Source organism: Dipodomys merriami, unplaced genomic scaffold, assembly GCF_024711535.1.
Source record: "Dipodomys merriami isolate MVZ:Mamm:240054 unplaced genomic scaffold, mDipMer1.0.p SCAF_366, whole genome shotgun sequence".
In the NCBI taxonomy this organism is placed as follows: domain Eukaryota; kingdom Metazoa; phylum Chordata; class Mammalia; order Rodentia; family Heteromyidae; genus Dipodomys; species Dipodomys merriami.
Window position 1 is genome coordinate 711,003 of NW_027205226.1, and position 13,454 is coordinate 724,456.

A 13,454-nucleotide genomic window follows, 5' to 3' on the forward strand; every position below is an offset into this window, starting at 1 on the left:
GCTCTTTCACTCGAGGTTAGCTAGGGCTCTACCACTTTGAGCCCCAGTACCACTTCCAGTTTTCTGGTGGTTCATTAGAGATAAGAGTCTCATAGGGACTTTTCTGCCAGGTCTGGCTTCAAACTGCAATCCTCAGACTTCAGCCTCCTGAATAGCGAGGATTACAGGTATGAACCACTACGCCCACTGCGATAAGTTTTCCATTGTATTTCATTCCAGTGAGCCTTGAAATGTAATTCATACCTGAAGGTAGTTTTATAGCTGAGTTGTTGTAGTTTAAGCGATTTCTATTGTCATACCACCTATTACTTTAAATCCAAACAGTTCCTCAACAAGAAAAGCAACCAAAAAATACATGATTGCTGTTTGTTTTCATGAAAGAATATAACACAATAATATAACATATATGGAGCATATATATAGCTCACACATTGTGTGTGTGTATGTGTGTGCTGTTCATGCTGGCCTTGAACCCTTAACTCAAGCTTTCCTTCTCTAACTCAGCTCCTGAGTAGTATGGATTACAGGTTCATGCTATAGCACCTGGCTGAATGAATCATTTTAACAACCATGAAAAACCAGTTTATTTTCACAAATGAATCTCCATTATCTTCCCAACGAGTTCTTGGCATATAAGCAAAAGAGAAGTGCAAGCCTCAGTTCTCAGCTTCCTGAGTAGCTAGGATGACAGGTGTGAGCCACCAGCGCCCGGCGATCATTTTCTCTAGTAATAATCACTACCATAATCCTCAAACCCTAGCCGTTAGTGTTCCCAGTGAGGGCTTGGGACACTTGGGACACTCTTAGCTTCCTGTAAGGGTTGTACTGTTGCTTGAGGACCAATTCTGCTCCAATGAAATCTAGCTTTTGCTTAAATGGATTCGTCTCCACTGCACACCTCCCCCTCCCCACTGGTATGGCTGCCCTTGAATTCCCTCTGCATTCTCAGTGAGACTAAAATTGTTTCCATCTGTGACCTCTGACATCGTGATGCACCTCATGTTGAACTCCGCATTTATGTTTACAAACAATTCATCACTGAATCCTCAGTGAGCATACAAACATAGTGGTTTGTATTTGCCTTCAGCTATTTCTCATATGTACCCAGCCCCTCCTCCCAACTAAATTAATTATCAGTGTTGCAAGTCTTTTTTTCTTTCTTCTTTTTTGTCTTTCAGAAACGTGCCTATCATCCATTCCTGGTAAGTGTAAGCTTTCCATATCTTGATCATAGGATACATTTTTAAAAATGAACATCAAAAGTCACTATTGCACCTGGAATCCTAGTTACTCAGGAGGCAAAGATCTGAGGATCGCAGTTCAAAGTCAGCCAGGGCAGAAAAGTCCATGAGACTCTTATCTCCAATGAACCACCAGAAAGCCAGAAGTGGCGCTGTGGCTCAAGTGGTAGAGCGCTCACCCTGAGCTGAAGAGCTGAGGGACAGAGCCCAGGCCCAGAGTCCAAGCCCCATGACTGAAAAAAAAAAAAAAAGTCACTATTGCCTTCATGAGCAAACAAACAAACCAAAAACAACACAGAAGAAGCAACAAACTGGGATGTTTCCGTGTATGTATTCATATGTTCTTCACTCGGTTTTGTTTGTTGCGTGTACACTATGGCTAAGGTTCTTTTCTTGGCACCATGGACACAGGTAGGAGCCAGACTGACAAGATCCCTATTCTCAGAGCAAACGGTCTCTCTGTCCTTCCACGTGACTGAGTGCTTATGACTCATCAGTTAAATGCAGAAGCAGCAGGGCATGCTGACATCAGACACCCACACTGGCTGACTGTCTAGCACTACAGCCCAGCACACAATGGCCGCCACTTTGCTTGTTTCCTGGAGTCCCTGAAGCTCTGGGGTATACCTTCATGACATTGTCTCCCCCAAAGGATGTATAGGGCCCAAGGAGGTAGAAAACCAACAAAGAAAAACAAAGCAAAGGGGAAATAGAAAGATCACACACACACACACAGCTGTGGGTGCAGGGACATGTAATATCGGAAGCTTGAATGTAGGGACGAAGGTAAATTTGGGTTTGGGCACCTGGCACATTTAATCAATTACCACTTGGGACTCAAGAGACACCAGAGCTGGTTTGTTTATTAAAGTCTGGGTCATTACGACCTAGACATCTGAACATCTCTTTATACAGATGTTGGAGCCTTCCAGTGCTCCTTCCAAAACCGGTGTCTTACTTTAAACTATGTTTTTGTTCTCCTCCATAAACATTTTTTTTTATGATCAAAGGAGTTGTTTTGCTCATCCCCCACTCTCTTGAAGATATTCTTGCTCGTGGCTCAGACTGTGCTAATTAGGTAGGCAAGGTCAGAAGGAAAAGTCTTATTTTTTTTCCCTTGCTCGGTCAATGTTGCAGCCGAGTGAGGGAGTAGCATGCTGTAAGGAAAGAAAACAGTGCCTCTGTCCTGGAATGAAGCTCTTTATTAGTACAGTGTTTATCTTTGAAATCCTGCCTTCTCTTTCCCATGCATCATCTTCCCAGGTCTCTCCTGCTTTGTTAGCAGGAATGGCAATTGTTAGGTCACTTCAGAAAATTTTTGTTTTGTTTTGTTTTTTGATTGGTCGTGGGGCTTGAACTCAGGGCCTGGGAGCTGTCCCTCAGCTCTTCAGCTCAAGGCAAGTGCTCTACCACTTGAGCCACACGCTACTTCCTGTTTTCCAGTGGTGGAGATGAGAGTCTCACAGACTTTCTTGGCTGGCCTGGCTTTGAACCACGATCCTCAGATGTCAGCCTCCTGAGTAGCCAGGATGACAGGTGGGAACTACCAGTGGCCCCTCTATAGGTCTTTTATGCAAAGCGCTAAAGCTACAAAATATAGAAGTCTAGGAGTATAATGGGATCCATGTTTCAAGAGATAGCTAGTAGAGAAAACAGACACATCGGACAGATAAGACAAGTGATTGTTGTTGTTTTTAAAATAATTTATTTGTTCAACAGGTTAATGTATGGATAAAAGGCATCTTGATCAATATTTCCCCTTTACTCTCCCAGATTGTATTAGGTTGTGTTTTTTTTTTTTTTTTTAATATTTATACTCATGAGCTGCCTGGGATGACAAAATACCTCATCAGATGGATGGCTGTATTTGGTTGTGTTTTTGTTTGTGTGTGTGTGTGTGTGTGTGTGCGCTCACACGTGGATGCATGTGTGCACTGTACTGTGGCTTCAACTCAGAGCATCGAGCTTTTGCTTACCTCTTTCACTCAAAGATGGCACTCGACCATTCGAAGCTTTTTGCTGGTTAGTTGGAGATAAGAGTCTCTTGGAGCCTGATGTTGGTGGTTATCACCTGTCATCCTAGCTACTCAGGAGGCTGAGATCTGAGGATTGCAGTTCAAAGCCAGCCCGGTCAGGAAAGTCTGTGAGACTTTTATCTCCAATTAATCACCAGAAAACCAGAAGTGGTGCTGTGGCTCAAGTGGTAGAGCGCTCACCTTGAGCTGAAGAGCTGAGGGACAGCGCCCAGGCCCAGAGCTCAAGCCCCACGACCAACAACAAAAAAAAAAGTCACGTGGATTTTTCTACCCGAGGCTGCTTCAAACCTTCAGATCTCAACCTCCTGGGTAACTAGGCGTAAGCGACTAGGGTTCAGCCCATGGGTATTTTTTAACCTCTGGAATATTCTACTCCTAGCACCTTTATTCCCTCACATTTGACAACACTGCCTATGTGTTAACTTAGGGCACCCACGTGTGCTGACAGGAGTCGAACTTCTTCCCTTTCCAGAGGAAGTTTGCACCTTAATTATCACAGAAGCTTTCCCCAAGGACTCTGGGAAGTTCACGTGCATTGCAGAAAATGAAGCTGGGACTGCGGTCTCAACAGCAGAACTCTTTGTTTCTCCAGGTAATCACTCTTAAAAAAAAAAATCTCCAGGCTCCAATTCAGTCCTGAGTCAAGAGGAAGGTTCTATTTTTACCTGAATGGGTGATGAATTATATTTTTCAGAAGGAAAAGAAGTCGAGAAACCAAAGGATTCTCCAAGGTCTCCCACGAACGCATTTTCCCCACAGCCGGCCCCTTTACCTCAAGGAGAAAGCTACACGAAAGACAGAAATCCAGAACACGCCTCCAGTAGTCTCATGCTGGCCCCTGACCCAGACAGCCACGGCGAACGCGAGATCCCAGAACCCAACGTCTGTGTCATCAGCAGAAATCCCTCTGGGTTACAGCCACAATGGTAAGGCTGGGCAGATCGGACACTCTTGAAACAACAAATACTCTTAAAACAACAACAACAAACCCCAAACTCTAATTTTCAATACGTTAATGATTATTTTGAAAAAAATCATCAAAGTAACTATTAGGATCAGTGGTCAAGTTCCAATGTGATTTCGTGATTTACAAAAACAAGTCATGTTACAAATTTGTGTATGTGTTTATTTATTTTTGCCCATCCTGGGGCTTAAACTCAGGGCCTGGGTTCTGTCCCTGAGCCTCTTTGGGCTCTACCTCTTGAGTCACAGCGCCACTTCCAGCTTTTCTGAGTAGTTTACTGAAGATAAGAATTTCTGCCCGGGGCTGGGAAGGTGGCTCAGTGGTAGAGTGCTTGCCTTGCATGCATGAGGCCCTGGGTTCGATTCCTCAGCACCACCTAAGCAGAAAAAGCTGGAAGTGGCGCTGTGGCTCAAGTGGTAGAGCGCTCGCCTTGAGCTGAAGAGCTGAGGGACAGTGCCCAGGCCCAGAGTTCAAGCCCCACGACTGGACCCAAAAAAAAAAAAAAGAATTTCTGCCCAACCTGGCTTCGAACTGTGATCCGTAGATCTCAGCCTCCTGCGTAGCTAGCATTACAGGCGTGAGCCACTGGCATTCGGTTCATGTTACAATTTATTTCCCAAGGATTTTTCACTTGACATAATCTCTTTTTTTGTATTTTTAAAAATTACCTGTAAGTAGTTGTACAAGGGAATTGCATTTAAACTAGCAGTTCATGAATGCAGTATAGTCTGGTCAGTGTTACCCCTTTCAACATTTCAGCAAATACTCTTGATTTGCTGGACAGAGCATGGCGAACTTCCCACCTTCCGTGAGCTTACGTTCTGACCAGAGTCCCTCTGACTTCCGTGGTGCTTCCTTGCTATCAGTCCTACCTCTCACTGTGGCTGAAATCAGAAGTTTTGACCTTAGATTTTTATTTATGGTCTGTTACAGAGACTTACTCAAAGGAAATGAGATGAGAAACAGAAGCAGCACTGAAATCTTTTCCCTGAATAGAAATCCCAGCTTCATCAATACAGATATTTAGAGCATTTTGTGATAAGAGTTTCTTCGTGGTCATTCTTAGGATAAAGATAGAGTGGCCAGGCGCTGGTGGCTGTAAGATTACGCCTGTAATCTTAGCTACCCCCCCCCCACACACACACATCTTCCTCAACTGTAGCACATTTGGAAGTGAACAAAATTGGAAATTTAGCAGTTGGTCCTACCTGTCTCCTGTCCATGTCTAGTGTGGTAGATCTCAAACTTGCAGTACCGAGACATCGCAAATCTTGTCTTCCCTTCCTGGGACCTAATCAGATAGAAGCAAGTGTCCATCACACAGACAGCATTGAAAACAATTAAAATAGTGGCTTGCAGTGACTTCTGGATGTGTTAGCTATTATTGTTGTGCACTTGCGTATTTAAAGTCTCCATAATTTGGATTGATTTTTGTCCCTATTAATGGAATGCGAAATATCAGCGAGTAGGTGTGGAGAAATATTTTGGGAGATTCCTGAAATAAGACTTCGATAGACATCCACCTACTCACCAAGTCGAGCATGGTTTTTTCTTATGGGCTAACAGCTGCCCATTCAGGTGCCAGTTACTCTGAATACCAAAGCAAGCTACATGTAGAAGAAACTTTCTTTTCATTTCTTTATCTTTTTGTGCCAGTCCTGGGGCTTAAGGCTCACTCTCCACCACTTGAGCCACAGCACCACTTCTAGCTTTTTGCCTAGCGATTTGGAGAGAAGAATCTCAGGGACTTTGCTGTCCAGGCTGGCTTTGAACCGTGATCCTCAGATCTCAGCCTCCTGAAGAGTTAGGTGTGAGCCAATCTGTGCCCAGCTTTTGTTCCTTTTTTTTTTTCTTTTTTTAGATAGTATCTTGCTATGTTTCCCAGGCTGGCCTCAAACTCTTAGGCTCAAGTGATTCTCCTACCTCAGCCTCTCAAGTAGCTGGGACTTCTCTCTAAGAGCGGGAAATGGAAGCCATTTCATGGAGATGTTTCTATTTGATTGGCTGGAAGGTTTCTTCTACACACACACACACACACACACACACACACACACACACACACACACACACACACACACACACACACACACACACACACACACACACACACACACACACACCCCTGAGATGTTTCTATTTGATTGGCTGGAAGGTTTCTTCTACACACACACACACACACACACACACACACACACACACACACACACCCCTGAGATGTTTCTATTTGATTGGCTGGAAGGTTTCTTCTACACACACACACACACACACACACACACACACACACACACACACACACACACACACACACACACACACACACACACACACACACACACACACACACACACACACACACACACACACACACACACACACACACACACACACCCCTCAGAGACATAAATCCTATAATGACCTCCCGGACAGATGGAGGAAGGAAACTATAACTGGTTTGGGATTAAGGGAGTGACCCAGGGAACATGGACAGGCTTATTTATATAGATTGCTTGTCTGTTTGGTTGTTTCTCACATATTTCAAAAGTCTTCCAGAATAAAAGTACTAGGCCAGAGGAACACATGCCAGAGACAGGTTCAAGAAACTTGCTAGAGAAACTGAATCGTATTTTTTCCTTCTTGATGATGGGTCACCATGCCCCTTTTCCCTCTGAGAACTAACTACTTGAATGAGTCTCAACCTCTACTCTTATTAGGCAAGTGAGAGGACGGAAAAATCTTTCAGATTCAGAACGATGCAATACCAATCAATTTGGAGCCAATCAGCCACAGGTCTCGCCACAGGAGAAGTCTCAACTAGAGAGAAAAGCTCTAAATGTCCCGTTTCTGTACTCGAAGCGCTGCTTGCTCAGGAGCTTTGCTTGGGAAGTAAACTCTGAGACAAAATTCAGGTCTCAAATAAAGAGGCCCGCCAGCAAAGCTCATATAACCCCTCTCCTTAAATATCCCCCGTGACATCTGAGATATTGTTTAGATTGTGGACTCTTACTTTGACATGCCGGCATAGGTGGATGGACAGGCGGGCACATCAGATGTCACTGTTTGGCAGCTGATAAGAGTCAGGGATAGTTATATTGCTAAGCACCAGAGCCACGGGATTAGGCTCAGGGAAGGAGATGGCCCTTCCTTCCCGCAGGCACTAGTGGGTCGAACCCAGCTGGCACCTTCTGGTAAGTCCCTGCTTTCTTCCTGCCCATGGTTTTGGGTTCTGTTTTTGTTTTTTGTCCAAAATCAGAGGTGCAGGCCCAAAGTCAATCTTCAGGTAAAGTTGGCCAGTCCAAAAATCTCACCATGCGGTTGTACCAAGATTTAAGGAGAAAGCGATCTGTGTACTTCACCCAAACCTCAGGGCTTTCCTTACAAAGGACAGAAGGAAAGAGAATCATTATTTTTTTTGAACTGTCCTCTCTCTGACTTTTCTTTATTTTATTTTATTTGTGAACATACTGTACAGAGGGGTGGAAAGAGAATTATTTTTAAAACATCAGTGTTGGTTGTTTTTTTTTTTTTGCCCCCATGAAAAGGGATATTTGATCTCACCGAAGTAGTGACAGTGGCCTGTGGCTTTCCAAAAACCCACAGTCATTTCAGTAAGTCTTGGCTATTTTAGAAATGTTCTAATAGTTACAAATGATGTTTAAATAGGAGGCTGGATGGTGTTTTATTTATGAAATCTTTAAAACTGACTTAACCATCGTTGGAAAACAAAGTTTGAGTTGTGGGGAAATAATTCCAAAGATGAAGAAAGGGCATTTTGGAATTACCTGTGAAAGCACCTGTGTGAAATGTGATGCAGGCCATGGACAAAATGAAACATTTGGAAGGACGTGTTTTTAAATGGCTTTTTAACAACGTCAGTCATGAGTAACTGCGTGAGCCGACACCGAAATGGATAACACAGCTGATGACATTCTGGGAATATATTTATAGAAAAACAGGAAACTCTTTTTGGAAAACATCTACTGGCTGTTTCTTAGGTAGTTGATTCCTTGCTATTTCAAAGAAGTCTGAATTAAGTGGCTTACCTAGGAAGGTCATCATAACTACAGAACCCACAGCTCAAAACTATTTGCCTTGAAATAAAGCCTCTTTATTTGAGGAGTTCTAATTATAGCTCTCCTGTGCGGATCTTCCCCCTCCTCATTCCCCCGCCCCCAACAAATTAAAGACCAAATGGAATTTATCCCCATAATGTACTTTGGATATCCATGTCTATGTTCATAAACTTGAAATCAAGGATGATATAACTTGTGTTTTCCCCCCTCCTGTCAATACGGCATTGCTCTTGGCTGTGTAGTTGTAGTTTTGTGCTTTTCTAAAATTGCTCATTTTAATTTAACTCTAAGCTGCATGTCCAAGCTTAGGCTGATGAAGTTATTTGGTCTGGAAAAGTTTCACTAACAGAATTTTCCTCCCGTCAGTAACTCTCATAACCATAAGCCTTTGATCTGATGAAAACAATTTGACTTATTTTTTTTTTCAATAAAAGGTTGGCTCTGTCATTACATCAATGTTGATTAATATTATGTGGATGAAATTATTTCGGATGAAATTACCTGATATTTTGAGCAAAATAGGATTGGTGTTACAATAACTTCCAGGTCTAGTCTTTCTTCATAATGTCTATTTATAATGTTGCTTAGATGTGCCATACTAATGGAAAAATCAGAGGCAGATATAATCTTTCAACAGCAAATGCAAAGGAATATGTCAATATGCTCTAGGAAGGCAGGAGGTCCACCAGAGTTAAGAAAGAAAACAGTGAGGTACAGATTTAGCTTCATTAAGACATGATTTTCACCTGTACTTCCTACTTGTCATTTGGAAAGAAAAAAAAAAACATAAACAGAATCTGAAGCAACTTCAAAATTAGCCGAAGATACGTGTTATACTAGGAAAGATAATAAAGAGTAAAAACCCTAAATAATTAAGAGAACATCACGATCAGTAACTAGAAAGTTTACTCTAAAAAATCAGTTTGGAAGCAAGGGGAGAAAAGGAGGGAGTGAATTGGGAGATGTTCGAATCCACTCGGTCGACAATGAATTGTCTATGTCTGTCTACTTTGTGAAATTGACAAATGAGTTGGGAGCAAATGTCATTCTGGTTGTGTATGTATTTCATGAAGGAAGTTCACTGGTCTCCCTTAGTTTACCAAGATGCTGCCCGTCAGATACTGTCAGGACTATCAATACAGGAATAAATCCGTGCTTCAGAAGGCTAGTCTTCAATTTTGATAAGCGATGGGGAGAAAGCATGTTGATTGGAGGCCCTTGTTATAGATGAATGCAGCTATTGACTTCTGTCCATTCATTAAGTCTCTGTGGTTAATGCACCTGCAGCACCTGGGTACAAGTTAATCATGACATCATGAAATTGTTGCCCACCCTGAGTAGCGTCAAAGAATTGCTTTTCCAAAACAACCCACTTTGAAAAAAATCCTGATTTTGAAGTGGAATTGTGGCTCAAAGTGGTAGAGCACTAGCCTTGAGTAAAAGAGCTCAAGGACAGCGCCCAGGCCCTGATTCAAGCCCCATGACCAAACTACAACAATTTTTTAAAAATCCAATTTTGTGCTCCTATGTCTTGAAGCCCCTAGGTAGGGTCTCTTCCAGGAGGAAGCAAACATGATCGCATGTGCTATGAATCAAAGCATAGGTAATGAAGAGCAATTACCCTTCTCACCCATTCTCAGGGCAAGAGTCACTTGTGCAAAGACAGAGATAAAAGAAATGAGCAAAGTTCTACCTAGAGGCAACCTTAAAAGCATATAAGCTGAGCTGGGAAGGTGGCTCAGTGGTAGAGTGCTTGCCTAGCATGCATGAAGCCCTGGGTTTGAGTCCTCAGGACCACATACACAGAAGTAAGCCGAAGTAGCACTGTGGCTCAAGTGGTAGAGTGCTAGCCTTGAGCAAAAAGAAGCTCAAGGATAGTGCCCAGGATGGGCAAAAAAAAAAAAAAAAAAAAAAAAAAAGCATATAAGCTTAAGACAGAAACAAAAGCCAACAGGGCATAAAGAAAAATAACAAGTGTTCTATTTTGTTTTGTTTGTCAGTCATGGGTCTTGAACTCTGGGCCTGGGCGCTGTCCCTCAGCTCTTCAGCTCAAGGTGAGTGCTCTACCACTTGAGCCACAGCGCCACGTCCAGTTTTCTGGTGGTTCACTGGAGATCAGAGTCTCATGGACTTTCCTGCTGGCTTTGAACCGCGATCCTCAGATCTCAGCCTCCTGAGTAGCTAGGATGACAGGAGTGAGCCACGGGCGCCCGGCTAAGTGTTCTGTTTTGTTTCATTGCTTTTGAAGGAACTCTGTTCTTGGAGAGCAGCCCAGCCCACCCACACCGGGAGCACAGCGCCGTCGAAGTCCCAGCGAGGAGGGGCAGAGCACGCAGCTGGCCTCTGATCTCAGCCAGCCTCAAGTTCAGAACCCCACCCTCCCAGGAATAAGTCACCACAGTGACAGGCCACCATCGCCTGGCACTGACCCCCTGAGCATGTTTAACTACGAACGTCCCAAGCACTTCCTCCAGTCCCCGAGCCCCTGGGGCTCCAGGCTGCAGCCACCTGCACCAGAAACGTCCAGCGTCTCAAGCCAGACCAAACAGTCCTCCATCATCATCCAGCCCCGCAGATGTACCGAGCAAAGATTCTCTGCCTCGGCCACCGTGAGCTCTCAGGTCACCATGTCCTCCTCCGGTTACCCGGCCCCTCAGCAGCCCGCTGGCTCCAACCCAGGCCAAAGGGTCACAGCTACCTATCACCAGTCCCCGGCCAGCTTCCTAAGCTCCATCTTGCCATCTCAGCCTGATTACAGTAGTGGCCAAACCCCTTCCACCGTGGACTCGAAGTAAGTGAATCACACGCCCAGCGAGCGGCCATCGGCAGAGCACTGTGGTAGGCCGTAGGTCGCTCCTTAGGCTAGAAAGAGATAGTGTGACTTTACAGTCCTATTCCATAATCCCCCCTAGAATGCTGTGAACCCCAGGTACTGACAAGAAAGGGGACTTCTGAGCTGGGAAGGTGGCTCAGTGGTAGAGTGTGTGCCTTGCCTGCAGGAGGTCCTGGGTTTGATTCCTCAGCACCACATAAGCAGAAAAAGCTGGAAGTGGCACTGTGGCTCAAGTGGTAGGGCTCTGGCCTTGAGCTGAAGAGCTGAGGGACAGCACCCAGGCCCAGAATCAAGCTCCATGACCAACAAAAAACAAACAAACACAATGAACTTTTTTTTTTTTTTTTAATGTCAAGATCTGGCATAAGTTCCTCTTGCTGTAAATTTAGTTTCCCTGGTCTGGGCTCAGCTAAGATGAAGGCCTCCTTCCTGTCTGTCCTTCCTTAGATCAAGTTTCTCTCACCTAAGCAAAGATTATTCCGTTTCTTCTCGGTCCTGTCTTCCTAGCCGCGGTCCCCTCTAAACCTGAGCAGCAAATTGGCTAACAAGAGTTTTGAATGATCAATTTTGGGTTTTTTGGAAAAAAGTCTGGAATTCAGACAGTCACATGCATGGATTAGACAAAAATCTTGGATAGCTGAAGGCCTATGACACTCAGATTTTCTTTAGTACTTGGGACTGTAACGTGTTCAGGCTGGCTAGCAGATCTAAATCCAGTGGAGAAAAATACCTGCAGCCTTATGCAAGCATGCACTATGTCTACAGCCCGGAGAAGGCCCTGGGAGAGAACTTGATATGAAAAAGTACACAGTAGTTGTGCTTTTTTTTAAAGTATGATCTGGATACTTGGTGCTTGTGCAAACCAGGGGCTATCAGTTTTCCTATTTCTTGGCTAGAGAGACCATCAGGGAATTAAAGGCATCTCAAAAATTGGTGGTATATGTCTTGTTCCAGGCCTATTAATACATTTAATAAAAAGCATGTCAATTCCTCCTAGTCTTTTCTAGAGGTTAAATTTTTTTAAAAAATCCCATTGGTGAAAACTCTGGAAGCCAAGTTGAACAGATAACAGGAAATCAATGTGCAAAGAAAACTTTTTCCTATTTTTTAAACATTAAAAAATATCAGACAACTCAAAAGCATGTGCTAGAATCCCAGATAATTAGGTTGAACCTGTTTGAAATGGCTCACTGTCAACAGCTTTGACTCAAAATGACGCCTTCATAGTCTTAACGTCATATTTTAAAAGGTACCTTCGAGAATGAACAGCTCTCTCTCTCATACTCTCTCTTCCCTTCCAAGTTCCCATTATGCCCAGATCATACATTGTAGTCTTTCTGGGCTACATTGACTCAGATGATTGGTTTATGTTTTTATTTTATTTTATTTTTTGGTGGGTCGTGGGGCTTGAACTCTGGTCCTGGGCGCTGTCCCTGCGCTCCTCAGCTCAAGGTGAGCGCTCTACCGCTTGAGCCACAGCAACACTTCCGGTTTTCTAGTGGTTTACTGGAGATAAGAGTCTCAAAGAGTTTCCTGCCTGGGCTGGCTTTGAACTGTGATCCTCAGATCTCAGTCTCCTGAGTAGCTAGGATTACAGGCGTGAGCCACCAGCGCCCGGCAATTTGTTTTTGTTTTAAAATTCATCTCATTTTCTATTATTTCCAAATTTCTCATATGAATATTTAAAAATACAAAATAACCTTTTCTGACTATCATGTTTTTCTTAGTTAAGTCCCTCCTACTCCAGCCCTGCTCAGAGAAGAAAGCTGTGAAATGACTATTCACGGAGCCTCAGCCATATACATAGCTCTATGCAGAACCAAGAAGCAAGGACAAAAGACAAAAATAGAGACTAAGAAAGAGCCTGGGACGTCCCCAATCTGGAGATCAAAGAACCAGCTTTAGCAGTTCCATTTTCAGTCTCCACAGATAACTCTTCTAATCTTCCTATAGCTACTTGATATGCAGGCTGTGTCCAGCTGTACAGGGTGGAAAGCCCTTTGAACATTGGTGCAGGACTCTGTCATTGTTACAGTAGCCTCCAGCTCGTCCTGTCTAAAACAGTAGCTGTCCATTGGTAGGGACCCCTGTAGCGAACATTTTATTCACTTGGTCAAATCACATACGCAGAAACGGAGGGGACATTTTTTAATTCTGATCATTCCCTCCCAGGAGCTTCCGTGTGGCATACAGCAGGTGCTTTATGTGAGTGGTGATTCCGTGTTCCGCTCCGTAACAAAATTCATCATGGAGATCACCCAGGAGAGAAAAAAAAGAGACCCATCAAGCTGCAAACAAGTATACTACTCG

At 43.8% G+C, this 13,454-nt stretch overlaps 1 protein-coding gene across 3 annotated transcripts in view; it reads left to right on the top strand.

The window, feature by feature from the left end:
* LOC138804467 (myotilin-like) overlaps positions 1–13,454 on the top strand; it is a 44,844-nt gene that overhangs the window by 17,858 nt on the left and 13,532 nt on the right. For all 3 annotated transcript variants that reach the window (XM_069988737.1, XM_069988736.1, XM_069988738.1), the window contains 4 exons: positions 1,179–1,202; positions 3,750–3,869; positions 3,972–4,203; positions 10,560–11,102. In XM_069988737.1, coding sequence (XP_069844838.1) covers positions 1,179–1,202; positions 3,750–3,869; positions 3,972–4,203; positions 10,560–11,102 — 919 coding nt within the window. The remainder of the gene's footprint in view (positions 1–1,178; positions 1,203–3,749; positions 3,870–3,971; positions 4,204–10,559; positions 11,103–13,454) is intronic.